Raw genomic sequence first — 19503 nt, 5'->3', positions numbered from 1 at the left:
AACTTATTGTTTTAAGGTCCCATGTAATCACAAGTGCCCTTAGGAGCTGCCTGAACTCCTTTGGTACTTTCATGGGTTACCTTGGTTGGATTTCATATTCATCCAACAACTATACTCAGAAACTGGGATGCATCCTGCTAATTGTATGATTTGGGAGCATCAGCTCAGATAGTTTGGTCATGTTGCTCAATTTTCTGAGTTGAATGCTGCATATTGTGTTCTCTTCACTGAGGATCCAGTTGAAGCAGAAGCTTGTGTTAGTCAGCCAGATGCTACATGATCACAGTGGATGAGGAAGTATCTCACTGAAGGGAGGACTGACTGAGACACTACTCAGTGAGTTGTCCAGGATGACCCAAGCAAATACCAACAAATGGTGGATACAACTTGCATATGCCCCCTCCATACCTGACCTGTAGTCATATGTAGACACAGATATCCTCTCCATCCTTTCACTTTCTGCCCTTCAGAACATCAAGAATGTGACAGTCAATGAAAGGAAGGATTGCACTAGCACTAGTAGAGTACTTTATTGACTCTCACCAAAAGATGACCGGTAAAGTGGACCCTGACAGGATTTGAACTCAGAATGCAGAGAGCCAGAACATATTGCATTACATTCTGTTCTATGCACTAACAACTTTGCTTATTAACTGCCAGGCAAAGAAACAATATATCTAAACAGTAAAGAGGTATAATTTATGATAAAACCATGCTTAGACACAATTTCAGTTCTTGAAGAAAAAAAAGAAAAGAAATTCTTGTGTGAGTTTTAGTTTTATATCACTGCAGTTCCACATAACCCTGAGATAAATGTCAACAGTCTATTATTGTTATTAAAGACTGTTATTGTTTTAATAATAATATAATAGTACAAGAATCCATAGTGTTAAAGAACTGGACTGTACATTGTAAAATCCTTGACCAATCCTCAAGGTGGCTTTGTAAGTAACACTCAGTCTCCCTGCTGATAAAACGGCCATTTTGAGGATTTTTTTTCTTGTTAATTTATAACTTACTACTCTCCAAAACCTTATTCGTTTATTTTCTATTTTTTTAAAAATCTTTTGTTTATTTCAAGGTGTGGCCCTTGTTTTGAAATATGTAATCAAAGGTTTAAAAGTTGCCAAAGCTGAGTTTGATAGTGATGGTAATGCAACAGGACAGTTACGGGAATTACTGGATTACCTGGAAGCCGTTGATACTTTAAAGCATTCAACAGATGACCAACAAGTGGCACGTCTTGTTGAGCAACATCAGTTATCCTATGAGCATATACCAAGTGTACATCTCAACTCCTCTGAGGTAAGACCAGCAATTATTTTTTTGATGCAATTTCACCACTGTTTAATCAATTAAGCATTAACCCTTTTGATACCAACCCACCTGAGAACTCCCATGATTCTATGACAAACATCCTGTTTTAAAGTGATCTAAATTAAAGCTTTCCATTATGAAGTATTATACAGAAATCAGAATATGTTATATTTATTTTGCAGTCTAGTCTCTTCATATATAACTAAATATTATATATGAACATAGTATGTTCATATATAACTTTGTTAACATAGAACATTGGCATCCAGTAAGCCTTGATTCTCCCATACTTACAAGAGGCATTCATCAACCCTATATAGTTTGGGTATAAAGTTTGGTAGGGAAGCATAGTCAGTCTAATCAACCCAAGTATTTGACTGGTGCTTATTTTATCAACATTGGAGAGATGAAGAGTAAAGTTGACCTGATCTATGTTTGAACTCAACATATAGAGATAATACTGTTAAACATTTAAAACTGATGGTATATCCTTTTAACTTCTTGATTGATCTTCAGTAGGTGAAAAATAGATAAGTTATATTAGTGTTCTGAAATGTTGCAAATGTATATATGTTACAACATCTTCAACATTTACTTTCAAGGACTTTAGCTATAAAGAAGCTGTGTTTCTTGTATAGCCAAAAAGATTTTCAGTTTAACAATTTTTGTTTTACTATTTGCATATGCTGGTGTGACATACAATCTATTATGAGGCAGGCACAGAATGTTGCTTCTAATGGTTTCCAAAATATTATTTAGGCTTTGAAAAGTTAGGGGTTCAGACAGAGCTAGTTCAATATACAATAGATCCAATCAGTCAATTTCAGATTCAACTTACTTGTATTATTTCTGTGTTGTACGAGCCAGAATATGCTTGCAATGTATTTAGTTACATTGATACGGAAATCTATAGTTGAGAATTGCTGCAGATTGGATAGATGTAAAATTTCATCATTCAGTCCTTTATAGTAGGTTTGATTATCTTATCATTATAAGCATACTGTCTTAATATTTACAACTGAAATCTGTAATCTCCATTTTAAGATGGTAAAATGGTTGTTCATTAAGCCTTAGCTACAATATCAACTTGTCTTCTATTATAATTCTAGTCATGTTCAGATTGCTTCATAGGAGTATCAAATTGACCACAGTATTTTATTATTTCTGAAGAGATGAAAGGAGACAAATTTTGATCTCAACCGACCCTTTAGCATGAAGATTACTCTCTCAAATGTAATGCTTATTTATTCACATTGTTTTGAATTAGACATGCATTATCTTGTAGTTTCAAAATTTCAATGATGTAATTGTTTATTTTTACAATGACGTTGTAAGGTAAACTTGAGAGGCCAGATCTGGCCTGTTTGAGTATAAAACAGGTAGAATATTTTGGCCAGATTAAATGCTAAAGTGTTAAAGAACTATAAATACTACAGGCATTTTGTCTGGCACTCTAAGTATTCTGACAATCCATCCAACTATTAACTGCTGGATGAAAATGTAGAAGATAAATTCAATTGTCATTCATTGATGAAACTTCTGTTTCCATAGGTATTCATGAAACTTCTGTCAGGACTTGTGACTAACAGACAGCATCAGCAATTTGAGAAACCAATGGAAACATAGTTTCCTGCCTTCAATTGGAAGGTCAACTGCCATGGTCATATATTAAAAACATAAGTGCCTTTCAAGGATATTATTTGTAAAAGAAAAGGATATTTTCCCTTATAAGTATATTAACAAAGAAACAAACAAACCAATTTCTAATTGATTTATGTCTGGCATTAATAGTTTCATGTGTTCTGTCCTCTTTTTTATAGTAGTGGTGCAATGACTGCTTGTAAAATGTCTCCAGCCTCAGTATACTATTCTACTGCCATAGAAATAGATGCCATTCTTGCCTCTCGGTTATCTTTGAAACATATGTGAATGTCTTTGTTTATTATTATTATTATTAAGACAGCAAGCTGGCAAAATCGTTAGCATGCTGGGTGAAATGCTTAGTGGTATTTCATCTGTCGCTATGTTCTGAGTTCAAATTCTGCCGAGGTCAACTTTGCCTTTCATCTTTTGAGGTCGATAGATTAAATACCAGTTGAGTACTGAGGTCAATATAATCGATCTACTCCTCCCTAAAAATTTCACACCTTGTGCCGATAGTAGAAAGGATTATTATTATTATTATTATTATTATTATTATTATTATTATTATTATTTTCATCACCATCATCATCATCATTATTATTATTATCAAGGCCGCAAGTTGGCAGAATCCTTAGCATGCCAGGCAAAATGCTTAGTGGCATTTTATCCATCTTTATGATCTGAGTTCAAATTCCGCCAAGGTCAACTTTACCTTTCATCCTTTCAGGATGAAATAAGTACCAGTTACACACTGGGGTCGATGTAATCAACTTGCCCCACCTCAAAACTTCAGACCTTGTGCCTATAGAAGAAAGGATTATTATTACCCAATGACTGGTGTAGCAGCATCATAGTCAACTGCTACAAAGGTAAAGGGGACGCTTTAGATACAAATAATTACAGAGGCATCAAGCTGTTAGATCAGGTTATGAAAGTTACAGAGAGGGTCATAGCCCAACTAATTAGGGAGCGAATCAATTTAGATGAGATGCAGTTTGGGTTCGTGCCAGGTAAAAGCACTACTGATGCCTTATTTCTAGTGAGACAGTTGCAGGAGAAATACCTAGCTAAGAATAAACCTCTGTACCTGGCTTTCGTTGACATGGAGAAAGCCTTTGACAGGGTCCCCCGGTCCCTTATCTGGTGGTCAATGAGGAAACTTGGGATAGAAGAATGGTTAGTGAGAGCTGTGCGAGCCATGTACAGAGATGCTGCCAGTAAGGTGAGGGTTGGAAATGAGTACAGCAATGAATTCCGGGTAGAGGTAGGGGTCCACCAAGGTTCTGTCCTCAGCCCCCTCTTATTTACCATAGTCCTCCAGGCAATCACAGAGGAGTTCAAGACAGGTTGCCCCTGGGAGCTCCTCTATGCTGCAAACAAACAGGAAACAACTTCTATCTCATTCCAGGGTGAAAAACTAGAGGTAGTCGATAGCTTCCGCTATCTGGGCGACCAAGTTAGTAGTGGGGGTGGGTGCGCTGAAAGTGTAGCTGCTAGAATAAGAATAGCCTGGGCAAAGTTTAGAGAGCTCTTACCCCTGCTGGCGACAAAGGGACTCTCACTCAGAGTAAAAGGCAGACTGTATGACGCATGCGTACGAACAACCATGCTACATGGCAGTGAAACATGGGCTGTAAATGCTGAGGACATACGTAAGCTCGCAAGGAATGAAGCCAGTATGCTCCGTTGGATGTGTAATGTCAATGTGAATACCCGTCAGAGTGTAAGTATCTTGAGAGAAAAGCTGAACATTAGAAGCATCAGTTGTGGCGTGCAAGAGAGACGATTGCGCTGGTATGGACATGTGGTGAGAATGGAGGAGGATAGCTGCGTGAAAAAGTGCCACACCCTAACAGTTGAGGGAACCCGTGGAAGAGGTAGGCCCAGGAAGACCTGGGCTGAGGTGGTGAGGCAAGACCTTCGTACATTGGGCCTCACCGAGGTGATGACTACGGACCAAGACCTTTGGAAATGTGCTGTGCGTGAGAAGACCCGGCAAGCCAAGTAAGATCGTTGCCAGTGCCCCTGGACTGGTTCTTGTGCGGGTGGCACATGAGATGCACCATTTTGAGCGTGGCCGTTGCCAGTACCGCCTGACTGGCTCCTGTAGGATTTTCAAGCGAGATCGTTGCCAGTGCCCCTGGACTGGCTTGTGCGGGTGGCACATAAAAGACACCATTTCAAGCGTGGCCGTTTTCGTGCGGGTGACACGTAAAAGCACCCACTACACTCTCTGAGTGGTTGGCGTTAGGAAGGGCATCCAGCTGTAGAAACTCTGCCAAATCAGACTGGAGCCTGGTGTTGCCATCCGGTTTCTCCAGTCCTCAGTCAAATCGTCCAACCCATGCTAGCATGGAAAGCGGACGTTAAACGATGATGATGATGATGATTATTATTAGTTTTTCTTCTTTCAATTTTGTTTCCATTTCTTGTTGAGTGTCTTCTCAACATGTAGGGCAAAGAAATTCACTGTTATACATTGATAAGCCATTAAATCAAACACATCAGATTGTTCATTTTCAAAATGAATTGAGGTTATGTGGAAAAAAACAAACAAATTAGATGGGTGGTAATCATTCTCAAAGCAACAATGCTCTTCTCAAAATGTGTAACATATCAGTTAAAACAATCTTTTGCATTTATTGTTGTTGCTGTCGTACCGCCACTGTCACCGTTGTTGTCATTGAGGCTGCGAGCTGGCAGAATTATGAGCACACCAAGCAAAATGCTTCTTCTTGTTCTCAGTTCAAATTCCGCCATGGTTGACTTTGCTTTTCATCTTTTTGGGGGTCGATAAAATAAGTACCATTTGAACACTGGGGTCAATGTAATCAATTTATCCCCTCCCGCCGAAATTATTGGTCTTGTACCTATATTAGAAAGGATTATTATTATCATTGTTATTGGTGCTGGTATTTAATATTTGATTCTCCTGCTTTGGTTTTCTTTTTGTCATTTTAGGTATGGAACACTCTTGCATATAGACTGCCTCTGCCTATGTTGTTACAAAATATTTCCAAGATCGCAAGTCAGGGTTTGTTAGAACCAGCTAATGACACATCTAAACACATTATTGAACGACTAAAGAATACCGATGAAATCCTTTCTAGCAAGTGAGTTTAGAATAAAACTGGATTTGCTTTTAAAAGATATTGGTTCAGCTTGTTTCTTTTTGCTTTTTAGGGTTTTTTTAAAAATTTTATTAACATCAAATTTTCTAATAACAGTAACATAAACATCATCAGTAAATTTGGAAGCTATGCTATTTTCTATTTTGCATATTGTATTCTTAAAGTATTTCAGAGTTTGAGTTGCAGTTCAGTTTTTGTTTCCTTAAAAATGATTCTGCTAAAACATATTTGGAAACATTCTAGCCAAATTAATATCAGCATTTAACCTTTGAATAATATTGATTGGTGGTACCAGTCAGTTTGAATCTAATTCTTATTCTGCTTTCAGTTACTAGTATAGAAAACCAGTTTCCTTTATTTAAAAGATAGACTACTAGACTTCTATTTGATAAAAATATTCATATCTCATTGTGACTTTGTGGGAGAACTCACTTAAGCAAAAATGTGCAACCTGCTAACTTGGAAATATAGAAATAATGAGTTGTAAAAGAATCATTCCATTACCATGGTTTTGTCTTTTGACAGGATACATCCTTACTCAGTACTTATTGCTCTTCGTACATATGAACAAGGCAAAGGTTTACGGCGCAAATGGAATCGCATCCCTCATGTTGTAGAAGCTCTTAACTTCACACTAAACACTGCTATTCAGGTAAGGTATTTCCTCACTGAATTACTTCTTTAATAAAAACATTGTAAGTACAAGTTTGTAAGACAGAAGAACCTGGTTACTGAAAAGTGAAGATTGATGAATTAAAAAAGAAGAAATGAATATGGTATTCTGAATAAATCTTATATTTTAAGAATTGCACTTTTGTTAGTAGAAGGATCATTAAAAATCAATATCATTTTGTATTTAAAAAAAATAAGGGAGACTATTGTAATTATTTAATGACAGTTTACCCCATGACAATGGATGTTTATCAGGCAACTAGGCTACACCAACAGTAATCATCTCAGCTGAGGTCAGCACTCCGCACACAACAATGGTTCAGTGTATATTTATGTTAACCACTATAAAGTAAGCACTGTTTATGTATGTAAACTGTTATCACTGGGCCAAACGCTCCTGTGGTATTACTACTGGAATAAGATCGCCCAACAGTGTAAGTCAGACAAATATTGTATATTGGCTTAACAAAACATAAAAAATTAACTTTGGTATGGTGAATATGAAAACAGAGTGTATTACATAATGGGACATGACAGTCTGTGCATATCTCATCTCTTTGTGGCAGCTGTGCACTGCACACACAGCACATCATTTTGACATGTTCTTTTATTCGGTTGGTGGAATTGCAAGGGAAACATGTCCATGTCCCTTGACGATTAGGCACAGGGAAGGACCGGCATGTGAATGCCCCCATGAACAGTATGGTTGAAAATCTAAAACTTTTATTATTTCTTTCACAAGCAACTCACAAAATGTTAGTCCATCTACACACCACCAAGCACTTGCCATATCAAAAATGAATTTTCCAATGTCATGTCTACCATGTATAAAAAAAGCTTCTTATACCATTTCACAAATTTGTACACTGATTTGTGTGTTGACACCAGTTGATCATAATTATCGATACCATTTATTGTGTGATTGTACACCAATACCACAATTTTAAAATTATTATGTTGATGAAGCCTCACACTAAGTTGAAAATATTTACATAAGAAATCTAACAAGCCTATCAAATTTGCAAAATGGCCTCTATACCAACACTGTGAATGATAGTGGATATTTACACCAACCAGGACAAAAACCAGGGTAGATAAAGCCATTTATATTTACACTATCAGATTTAAAGCAAGTACACAGCATGCATAAATTTACATCAACTGATGTCATGGGGTTAATGACATCTGGAATATACTTTATAGTTCTTCATTTGGTGGATGAATTTAAATAAAGAAATTGTATTGTGCATATTAACAGAAGATTGTTTCTTTATTAAACCTAACTAAACACAAAACTCTCCCATCTTAGTAATTTTTGCTAACCACTCACTAAAATTCCATAAAGCATGTGAACAGTATGGTTGAAAATTCAAAACTTCTATTATTTCTTACACAAGCAACTCAGAAAATGTTAGTCCATCTCCCACACCACTAAGCATATGCCATATCAAAAACGAATTTACTAATGTCATATCCGCCACATATAAGAAAAGTTTCTTATACTATTTCACAAATTTGTGCACTGATTTGTGTTGATGCCAGTTGATCAGAATCTTCGACACCACCTATTGTGTGATTGTACATCAATCCCACAGTTGGTTTCATTACTGGACTTCCAGTCCCATCTCATAACCATATAGTATGGTGGGTAGGGGGTTGCATCATAAAAGATTGCATTCCTCTTGTCAGAAAACACTTCTGCAAAAATGGTTTTCTGATACAGGATGCTGATCGAATAGTTAAAAGCAAATCAATGCTGTATCTTCTAGTATATAAGTAACCGTAGTACATAGTGTAAACATACAAACATTGTCACTATTTTTCCAAATTTTGCTATATTTCATATGAAACATCTGGTCCTCCAAAGTCATTTTGGTGTATAAGCCAACAATATGGTTGTAAATTTATGGTATAAAAAGTTTGATTTGTTTGCTGGAAAATAAAAATTTAATTCATTCCAAATATTACCTAGCTTAAGTTACCCACACATTAATTTTTCATTTCAATTTAATTCACTAATTATTTATTCACTCCAATTTGAATTAATACAGTTGAGTCCTTCCAATGTTTCTACATTTAACCAATATTGTGGCATTTAATTTCTTCATCAATGGAAGATAATTAAAGAAATTAAATTCTCTGAATATTGATCACTGTATTTATCTAAACAATGATAACCACAGTTGAGTCCTACACCATCCCACAATATAACCAATATTGTGACATTTTTCCTTTTCTCATCATAGAAAGATGGTTAATGAAATTGAATTCCATCAACCTTCACCATTGGACTGATGTAAAGAAGGATAACTCTTGAATGTTTCTTTGAAACAATTGTCCTCATCCACATGAAAAGGTTCTATAAAGATTACTTAGAAAAATAGCTTGCCTGATAAATATCTATATCTTCTGATAGCCAATAATTCCTTTTCAGTGTATATTTGTAGACTCTGACACACATAGACACATTCTTTATTTTCTCTCTCTTGTAATTGATGTCTTCAACTTCACAACTGATTTAATATTACTGCATTCAAACTCCATTTTCTATTTTTCATTTTAATTAAATTCATTTAACCTAAATACTTGATAATGAATTAAATTTTTGTTCAAATCTTTTCTTAATAGAATGTGCCAAGCACCGGTAAACGCTTTCTTGTTGCTGTAAAGGCAGACGACAATGTATTCCGCAATGCAGTCCGAGGAGCACCAGTCATCTCTACAAAACTGGCTGCTGCCTTAATGTCAATGATTATTGCACACAAAGAAGATGACTTTCAACTACTATTGTTATTGCCAGCGGTCGCACTTAATTTAAAAATTACACCAAATATGCAGCTCTCAGAAATTTGTGATCTAATTTGCAGTTTCCCAGTGAGTGCCTCAAATTTGTTATTCTGAACTCATTCATAGTTACCTTCTGTTTATATTAAATAAGTTTCTAGCATGGTCACTGTATTTAATGTTGTTTCTCTCTATTTATAGTTGCTGCAAAATGCTAGAGATCTGTCTTTGCCTGTCAAGTGGGCCATTGCTAAAAAATCCCTTATTGATGTATTTCTTGTGATTACTGATTGTAGAGAATGCATCAGTGATATTTCTCCAGGAGAAGCTATGAAACTGTACAGAACAAAAATGGACATGCCTAATGCAAAGTAATATATTTTCTCTGTATATTATGTTGTATATCATCATTGTCATAGTCATCATCATCATCATCATTATTATCATCACCATCATTTAATCTCCATGTTCCATGCTGGCATGGATCAAATGGTTTAGATAAGGCTCCTTCCCGGGTTATATAGACTCATGGGGCCAGTTTCCCGGTTTCTGTGGTGCATATATTTTCCCAGGATGGGATGCCAGTCCATTGCAGGATTACTCATTTTTGCTAGCTGACTGGTCTGAGGCAACATGATATAAAATGTTTTGCTCAAGGACACAAGATGTTATCCGGTCCAGGAATCGAAACCACAATCTTAGGATCATGAGTCCAACCCCCAAACTACTAAGCCAAGTACCTCCATGGTTGGATGGTTTGACAGGATCTGATGAGTCCTAGGACTGCATTCATGCTCCACTATCTACTTTGATATGGTTTTTTTCCAACTACTCTACAGTGTGTACTGAGTGCTTTTTTCCCCTGTTACTGGCACTATTGAGGTTGCCATCCAGCTCACAAGTGTACAAAACTCAAGGAGAGTGATGGTGGGGGGTCCTTATGCTAGATGAGATTAAAGTATGAGAGAAGAGGTTGAAGTAGAGCAGCTTGTTGTAGAGGAGCTATATAGCTACTCACATTCGGGGGAAAAGGTAAGAATAGACCAGTAGTAATTGCAAGGAGATAAATAGTTGTGATGAGGTGCCCAAGTGCCACTTCAAGGTACGAAGTGAGAAGTGATTCAGTGTCCAGGTGGTACCTCAGTGATAACACGCTATTTTAAAGACAGTGTATTTAGTATTGACATTGGAGTTATTTGTATTTGATCTTTAATTAGTGCATATTCTTGTATATATGTGTTTATTGAAATTTATCAATGAAATATATAACAGAATGTAAGCATGTGTTAACAGCTCTTGCTGTCCCTCATTCTATTTACTCCAGTAAATCCAAAGTTTGATTTTGTGCCTCAGTCTCTTCTTTCTGTAAATCAATAACTAACTTGCTGTCACATCCAAACAATACTTCTTACACAGCTGCTATTCATTCCTTCCTGACATCCCCCAACCATGCTTCATCCACTTGCAGCCTATACACCTCACACCAAACCTACACTGATTCCATGTACAATGTCTTTGAAAGCATCTCCCAATGGAGATATGTCAATCTTGTTTTCAATAACAAGAAAACACAAATGTTATTCTTCAAAAAAAAAAACCATCATTGTTTGTATTTAGAATATTAATTCCGATTCTTTAATTCAAGAAATTTGGAATTGTGTAAATGTATGAATTTTAAACACACACACACACACACAGAAAATCTGCCTTTTATAGATAAGATATATATATATATATGTATGTATAGCACCATTTGAGCGTGATTGTTACCAGCGTCGCCTTCCTGGCACGTGAAAAGACATTCGAGCGAGATCGTTGCCAGTGCCGCTGGACTGGCTCTTGTGTAGGTGGCACATAAAATACACCATTTTGAGCGTGGCCGTTGCTAGTACCGCCTGACTGGCCTTCGTGCCGGTGGCACGTAAAAGCATCCACTACATTCTCGGAGTGGTTGGCATTAGGAAGGGCATCTAGCTGTAGAAACTCTGCCAAATCAGATTAGAGCCTGGTGTAGCCATCTGGTTTACCAGTCCTCAGTCAAATCATCTAACCCATGCTAGCATGGAAAGCGGACGTTAAACGATGATGATGATGATGATTCCTATAACATTTTCAAGTCTCCATGTTAGAATGAGTTAGACAATTCTTCATATCTGGAGTTTTGAATAAATGACAACAAAAAGTGTTTAAAGTTTGATGCTGTATGACTTTGAGTAAGTTATCTAGTTATTTAAAGCGAGAGTAATAGCTACACCTCTAAATATAGTTTGAACTGTTTTCTGGCAGTGCTCCAACATAGCCAGAACAACAGTAATTTGAACTGAGAGAATAAATTTAGCCATTCATGTATAAATTTGACACATTTTTGACAAATTAATCATTCTTGTCAAACTGTTTCTTTGCTTTAAATTACACACTAAATACCTTCTCTTTAGTAAAAGAGCAAAACTTAAACTAGAAACTGATAAGCCCCTGATTCTCTGAAAATATCAAAATTCTGGTTGGGACAATATTGAATATTGATGACAATAAAGATAGTGGTAATTCTGTTGTACAGGTCAATTGTTAGGTCTCTTATAATATTTTTGGGTCAACTAGTAATTGAAGAAACAAAGCTAAATAGTAACAAAGTAATTTTAAGGTTACAGTCCAAATTAACCATTAATCTTAATAATATTTAACTTTGGTAGATTCAGATTATTTTAGCAGTGCTACTATAATTTTATATAAAATATATATTTAGTTGCCCCACCCAGATATGAACTTCAAAGTGATTTTTACTTCCTTAAATACAAAAATATAAAAGTGACTTAAAATTATCACCATGTATTTTTAGTACATAACTTGCTTTGTACTTTTTATGTCTTGACTAAATTCCAATAGTCATGATATTAATTATGCAAAGGCATATTACCTTTTGTGCTGGAGAGATATATTCTCCTAAGATTTATTACATAGACACAAGGTTGTGTATTTTTAGAAGAAAGAGTAAATGAGAGTGTATGGCCCTCGTGCCTTCCTCTATGACAGTAACAGCATGAGTGAAGGGAAAAGTTACATTTCCAGTGTTCAGCTTGCCACACATTGAACAGCCAAGGGATCATTCCTCTCCATTTCTTCTGATTTACATTCCATGTTTTACTACCATTTATAAGTTATTTTAGAAGCTACAGATCATGGGGCCTATTGTAAATGTTTCTTCATGTTAATCTGTTTTTGTAGACTTTAGGGCTGAATAACTTTCACAGCCATCATAGCTTTACAAAATTCATCTCCATAAATGTTTGGTATTTATTTTGTTACTCCCAACAATCAGAAGGAAAAGAGAACATGAAAACCTAATTGAACCTTGAGAAGGTTTCAACTAGAATCCAAGAAGCCTCAAATTCCCTGAAAATATTAAAATCTTATGGGTGACAATGCTGATTATTGTTGACCAAAAGGAGAGTGATAATTCTGTTGTATAGTTTGTCAAAATAGCCACATGTAACTTGATGGCATTTTCTTTCGAAAGAAAGAAATTCCAGTCAAATCACAAAGAAAGTCATGTTTTCTTTTACAATTTTTTTAGTGTGTGTGTGAAGATGGTCATTTATTCATATTTATATGAATGAATACTGAAAATATTAGTAATAGTAATAGACTTATTAATAACAGATGTAACATTTATACATACCTTATTTTACATTTATTTTACAAACAATTGTTTTCAATACACATGAATATTGTATATTTATTTATAAACATTAATACTGTTGTCAGTTTGATTTACTTCAATATTTTATTATTTCAGGTATATTAACTGTGCTATATCCACCAATAGATTAAGATTTGCTGACCCATCTGATAATGGCATGTTAGATATTGCTGGTTTTGATGAGAATGCACCACGTGTCATCCATGATTTTGTTTTAGGAAATCTCTGACTTTCAAACTACACTGTTCCATGATTGCTGCTGGCACCAAAAAAGAAAACTTTCTCTCCACATCTACTACTGCCAAATATGTCCTTGTCAAGGCTAATTTCCTAAGTTTTCCTCCACTCCCAGCGGCAGATTTTAACCTACAGCTGCCTTGTCAGTTTGGCAGTTTTAATTCAACGCATTCTCTCACAATTCTACACTATGATAGACATTTGTACCAATTCTGATTTTTTTTTAATTACCTCAGACTGCTATTTTGTGATATCTTTTTAGAATTCCTTCAATATGAGAAGTTTGCTCTTTTAAACTTTTCTTATTTTTTAACTGAACTGAATTTTTATTATCAGTGTTATGGCATCGAAGGTTTTTACTTCTGGAATGGCTATGACATGTGGTGTGCAACCATACTAAACTTAGCTGAAAAAGCTTTAAAAAAAAAAGGGGGAAACATGCTTGTTGTTGTTTTGCTTTGTTTTGCTATTCTTTTTTATGATAAATGAGTTATTGACTGTTTCTGCTGAGTTATATGTGGTGTTACAAAACTATCTATTTTAAACTCTTAAATGCTGACTCTCTTCTCACCTCAGCAGGGCATTTGGTGAGCAGCAGAAAGAAGTCTGTATTTACCACTTCTGGCAATGAAAGAGATGAAATTATTTACTGTAATAAACTATTAAAAAGTATTTACACACCCAAGCACTCACTTGAACATTTGTCGTCTTATTGTTTCCCTACTCACTTCTGCCTCTTGTATTAGTTTTTCTCTCATTTCTCCGTTATGTTTTCTGTACTCTTTACTGTCCTCTAATAAATTTTTTTTTCTCTACTAATTGGGGTTCATACACCTATTCTCCAGTTCTCTTTCACCTTATGATATTCTTCAATTTCTTCTTCATCTACTAGCCCCAATTATCCCACATCCAATATTTCAACTTCACTTCCAGTTATATTTCATAGGTTTTTCTTATGACAAAATTTCTGATATATTTCCAAGATGAAAAGATCCCTTCTCATTACCCCACAAATTTATACCCAAAATTTTATATAGTATTATTAGAATGATGAACTATACTACAAGCCAAACAATATATATGCACCTGTGTGTGTATATATATTTGAAAATTTTAGAAAAATTTCTTAATACAGTCAAAATATTTGAAAAATGATTTTTTTTTTTTATTAAAAATTATTAATTATATAAGATCTTTTTTTAAAAAAGCACATTAATGGAGACCTGATGATGAAAGTGTTCGCAGAAAAACTTTCTTCTGTATTCAGTTTTTCAAACATACATAGTATCCACATACTACATGTATTTGAAAAGCTGGAAAGAAGGAAAGTACTAACACAAAACCTGTGTTACTTTATATGTATAATTTTCTAAGGATTGTATGATTAATAATTTTGAATTAAAAAATCTTTTTTGTCTCTGTGTGTGTGTGTGAGTATATATATATATATATATATATATATATATATATATATATATATATATATATATATATATATATATATATATATATATATATACATATATACATATAAATGCATACATATAAATACCTGCATTTATGTATATATACATATATATAGGTTTTTATATATATTGTATATGCATGTATATATTGTATATGTGTAGTGTATGTGTGTGTGTATATATATATATATATATATATATATATATATATATATATATATGAGTGTGTGTGCATATATGTTATACATACACTTGCACATGTATATACACACATATATATATAATGAATCCTTCCATTTTATATATCACTATTTTTGAGTGCTTATTTCTTCCAATACTTCTGTGTTGAACACTGGTACATGGAGTAAATAAAACATTAAAAAAAATCTATTGAAACTTCAATTATATTATTCATTATGTATTGTGCAAAAATGGAGTGAGTGGGAAGAAACTGGTTTTCTTCTAATAAAGGATGGGAATTTAAATTTGGCTTTAAAGAAATCTTCAGTTAATGTAAAATCCCTAAAAAGAAGTGTACTGACTCTTCATAAGATCTAGTCTTAAGTTTATAGTTTTTTTGGTGTGTTTGTTAGTTATATCACAAAAAATGAAACAAAAAAACTATTTTTGTTTTTCATTTCCTATTCTAAGATATTTTTCTACGTGCATGAACTTCCTTCCTAAAGTTTTAATTCCTTGAGTACAAATTATCTTTTGGTTTGAGCTCCTGCTCAGTCATACTCCTCGCTGTAGCTTTTTGTACTACCACTAATCTCTTGGTATCTCTCTTTAACTGATGTTCATTGAGTCACCCACACAAGCATGGCAGAATTTTTTTTTTTTGTTCATTGTTATCATGTTACCACACATTGCAAGAAGCTGTTGTTATTTTTGATGGGGTGTTTTTTTTTTACCTTTTCAGTGTCTTGAATATTGTTATATGTATTGCATGCATTCCTAATTTTGTGAGGATTGCTCATTTCTTAATATACTGTTTTTTTTTCACACCATACCTTCTGTCTCACACAAAGTCTCCCATTATATGTGTATGTATTCATAATGTATAGCATGTGTGTTTGTCTATACAGATACATGTATGTATGTATGCATACATACTTACATACATACATACATACATACATCTATATATATATATATATATATATATATATATATATATATACATATATACATATACATGTGTGTATATATATGTAAATATATACATATATATATATATATATATATATATATATATATATATATATAATTATATGAGGTCTGATCAATAAGTATCCAGATTGTTGCCATAGTAACGAAGCTAAAGCATGCAGGGTGAAACCGCTTGGCAAAGATTGACCTTGATCTATACTGTGCATGCACACTAAGTTTCAACGTTCTTGCTCATTTCCACTGTTTACAGCAGTGCTTGGAAGGAAGGTGTGTAGTGTGTGATTGTTGCATTGACCATGACAGAAAAAGTTATCATGCCGATACCCGTTCAAAGGCCTATGCAAAGTTGCAGAAAGTGTATGAGCTGCACACAAGTGTACAAGTGGTTCAGATGTTTCCAAGATGGCTGAAAAAATGTTGATATTATCTCAGCAGAACTGAGAAAATTGCAAAATATTGAGAATATCGCAGATGTGTGTGCAACTGTGAGGGAAAATTGTCAAATCATTATCTGTGAGTTGTCAGAAGATGTGCAGATCTGTTACAGTTCAGTTCAGTCCATTATCACTGCAAATTTGGGTATGAGATGCATGTCTGCCAAGTTTGTGCCAAAACTGCTTTCAGCTGACCAAAAAGACACTCTCACTTCAGTTGCACAAGATCTCCTTGATAGTGTCGAGAACAATGAAAACTTTTTGAAAACTTTGTGTAGACCTCTGAGCAGGTATCACCAAGCTTTTGGCAAAATTTAATGCAGATTCTTTGCTCAACTTTCTCTGTCATAATCAATGCAATGATCACATGCTACACACCTTCCTTCCAAGCAATGCTGTAAACAGCGGAAGTGAGCTAGAACATTAAAACTTAGTGCACATGCAGAGCAGAGTTCAAGGTCAATCTATACCAAGCAGCTTCACTTTGCATGCTTTAGCTTCATTACTATGGCAACAGTTCAGATACTTATTGATCAGACTGTGTATCCATGTATGTGTGTGTGTGTGTATATATATATATATATATATATATATATATATATATATATATATATACGTATGTGTGTGTGCATTTTTTTTTTGTGTGTGTATGTGCATGTTTGTATAATTATATATCATGTGTGTATACAAAAATATACATACACACACACACACACACACACACACACACACACACATACACTCGAAAGAAGATTCAGTGATAGAAATTCGAGAGCAATTTTTCAGCACAAAATTTGAAAGGTTAAATGTATGACACAATTTTCATTAAATTATTTGTTGTTTCTTTTGGGGGTTTTTTGGGGTTTTTTTACACAGAAGAGGGGACTTTTTTTTTTTTTTTTCATTTAATATGAAATACTTTATAAAGCAATGTTTTTATGGAGTATTTTTGTCTGAAAAAAAAAAGCAGAAAATTTGAATAGCTTATAGTAGCAAAGAAAATCCAACTTTAGAATCAGCACTTCTTTCTGTCCTGCTTTTAATCTTCCTTCTACGTGTTGAATATCTTAAAAATTTTAATATGTACTTAGTTTCTAATTTGTTTTATTCTTATCAATAAATAATATCACATCTAAAGATAAAAATGCTAGCATCAATGACCAGAAAGCTACCACCATAAAAATAGCTTGTTTAGATTAGAAAATATTGAAAGTAAAATAAATATAAATCTTTGTTACTATTTTGTAAGTAAAAGAAGAAGCAATACTATATGTTCATCTGATCCAGTTTAGAAATTAAATTTTATTTCTATGAAAATATTTCTGGAAAATATTTTAAAAACTTCGCTGTTTAGTTTTACTCTTAGCAGTGGAGCATTCCTTTATTTTTGAATGCAGTTTTGTTTTTTGTTCCTCATTTTCTTTCTCTGAAATGTTTAACACAGTAAAATCAAGCTATGCTAAATCTCACCTTCTTTGCATTCCATCTAACATTGCTTGCTGTAACCTTTTTTTTATTTTTCTTTGTGGTCCAATACAATAGCTCTTTTCAAATATTGTGTGATAATATTTTAATCCATCACTAAATTCTATGAATTTCTGTATTTTTGATTTTAACTGGCTTTTTAACCAAATATGTATTTAATTAATTTAAATTAGCTCTTTCTGTATTCTGATTTCACAACTGAAATGGAATTCAGTAACATATATTTTAGCTTAATTAAACGGTTCACACCTGACATAACACTGATTATTCCAGATATTCAGCAAAAAAAAAAGAAGCTTTTGCCAAATGTTTTAAAGATTTTACAGTAGAGTTTAGATTAATTTTGCATTTATTTATTTGATAAACGTTTTTTTATCTTTATGCAACAACAAAAGGGTATTGAAATTAAATTTTAAAACCAGATATGCAGTTTTTCTTTGAATAAAATTTTTAAAAGCAAGCTCAAATTCTTTAAGGTTAATTAATATTTCACAAAATTGGAAAATTTTAATGCACAGTTTGATTCTATTTGTTTTTTAATCTGTTCGGTACCAATCCGCCTGAGACCACTGTGGGCCTGTAACACAAGCTTTCTGTTTTAAAAGGATCTAAATTAAAACCTACCATCAAAATTTCATGTTAATTTATGTTCCAAACACCAGCTTAATAATGACAGTTATTTTATTAAATTCTTAAGTATCTTAAAAATTAATTGGAAGAAAGGAAGTAAATTTCAACTGAATTGTAGTAACAAAGAGTTAATACATCTTCAAAGGATTTAACATTTTCCTTTAAACTGCTTTTATCAAATTTTCAATGAAGTAAATTATTAAAACGTTTTAGATCAAAATTTGTTAATCCCAAGAATGAAATAGATTTGAGAGTTCTACAAATTTGACTTGATTTGAAATCATGTTTTGGAACTGAAACAATTATGTCATGGAAAAACCATTTTAGCCATTTAAAAGCACACACTAGTTATTATATTCAGCTTTCATTTATGACTTAATAGTACTGTCTTTTATGAAGTGTCAAAAAGTTTCATCATACTTCAGCAGCCTGGTCGCTGATGCAGTTCCACCTCATAAAATAGATTTATTTTTGTTATTGTAAAAGGCATTGCAATGCAGTAATAAATTCTTGATAAATTGAGTCCTTGGTCTGGTTTCAGTTTCAACCTGGATCAATTTTATTTATGTCTAATATGATTGGACTATCATCACTTTCCTTTTCTATTTTTAATTTTACTGACCTGTAAATCAACTTCACTACTTTGTAAGGAAAATTATTATTAATCCATTTGCACCAAAGAGTTGTTAACAATATCTGAAATTTCTTTTATAACAAAATCAATTAGAAAATAACAATGCTGAAACTCCTCTCATTTAAAAAATTCATTTCAAGTATTATGTTTGATCTACTTTAATATAGTAGCCATTGTACATGCAGCCAGAAACTGTGGT

At 33.7% G+C, this 19503-nt stretch overlaps 1 protein-coding gene across 1 annotated transcript in view; it reads left to right on the top strand.

Annotated features, from left to right (window-relative positions):
* LOC106884355 (RNA-binding protein RO60) overlaps positions 1-14446 on the top strand; it is a 64001-nt gene extending 49555 nt beyond the window's left edge. The window contains exons 2-7 of the mRNA XM_014935698.3: positions 1082-1305; positions 5923-6074; positions 6618-6744; positions 9393-9638; positions 9750-9919; positions 13342-14446. Of these exons, the coding sequence (XP_014791184.1) occupies positions 1082-1305; positions 5923-6074; positions 6618-6744; positions 9393-9638; positions 9750-9919; positions 13342-13474 (1052 nt within the window). The 3' untranslated portion in view covers positions 13475-14446. The remainder of the gene's footprint in view (positions 1-1081; positions 1306-5922; positions 6075-6617; positions 6745-9392; positions 9639-9749; positions 9920-13341) is intronic.
* Positions 14447-19503: the final 5057 nt, after the last annotated feature.

This window comes from Octopus bimaculoides, chromosome 2 (assembly GCF_046866305.1).
Source record: "Octopus bimaculoides isolate indiv1 chromosome 2, ASM4686630v1, whole genome shotgun sequence".
In the NCBI taxonomy this organism is placed as follows: Eukaryota; Metazoa; Mollusca; class Cephalopoda; order Octopoda; family Octopodidae; genus Octopus; species Octopus bimaculoides.
Note: the sequence above shows the minus strand (reverse complement) of the source record. Positions and strands in the feature narration are given on the sequence as shown.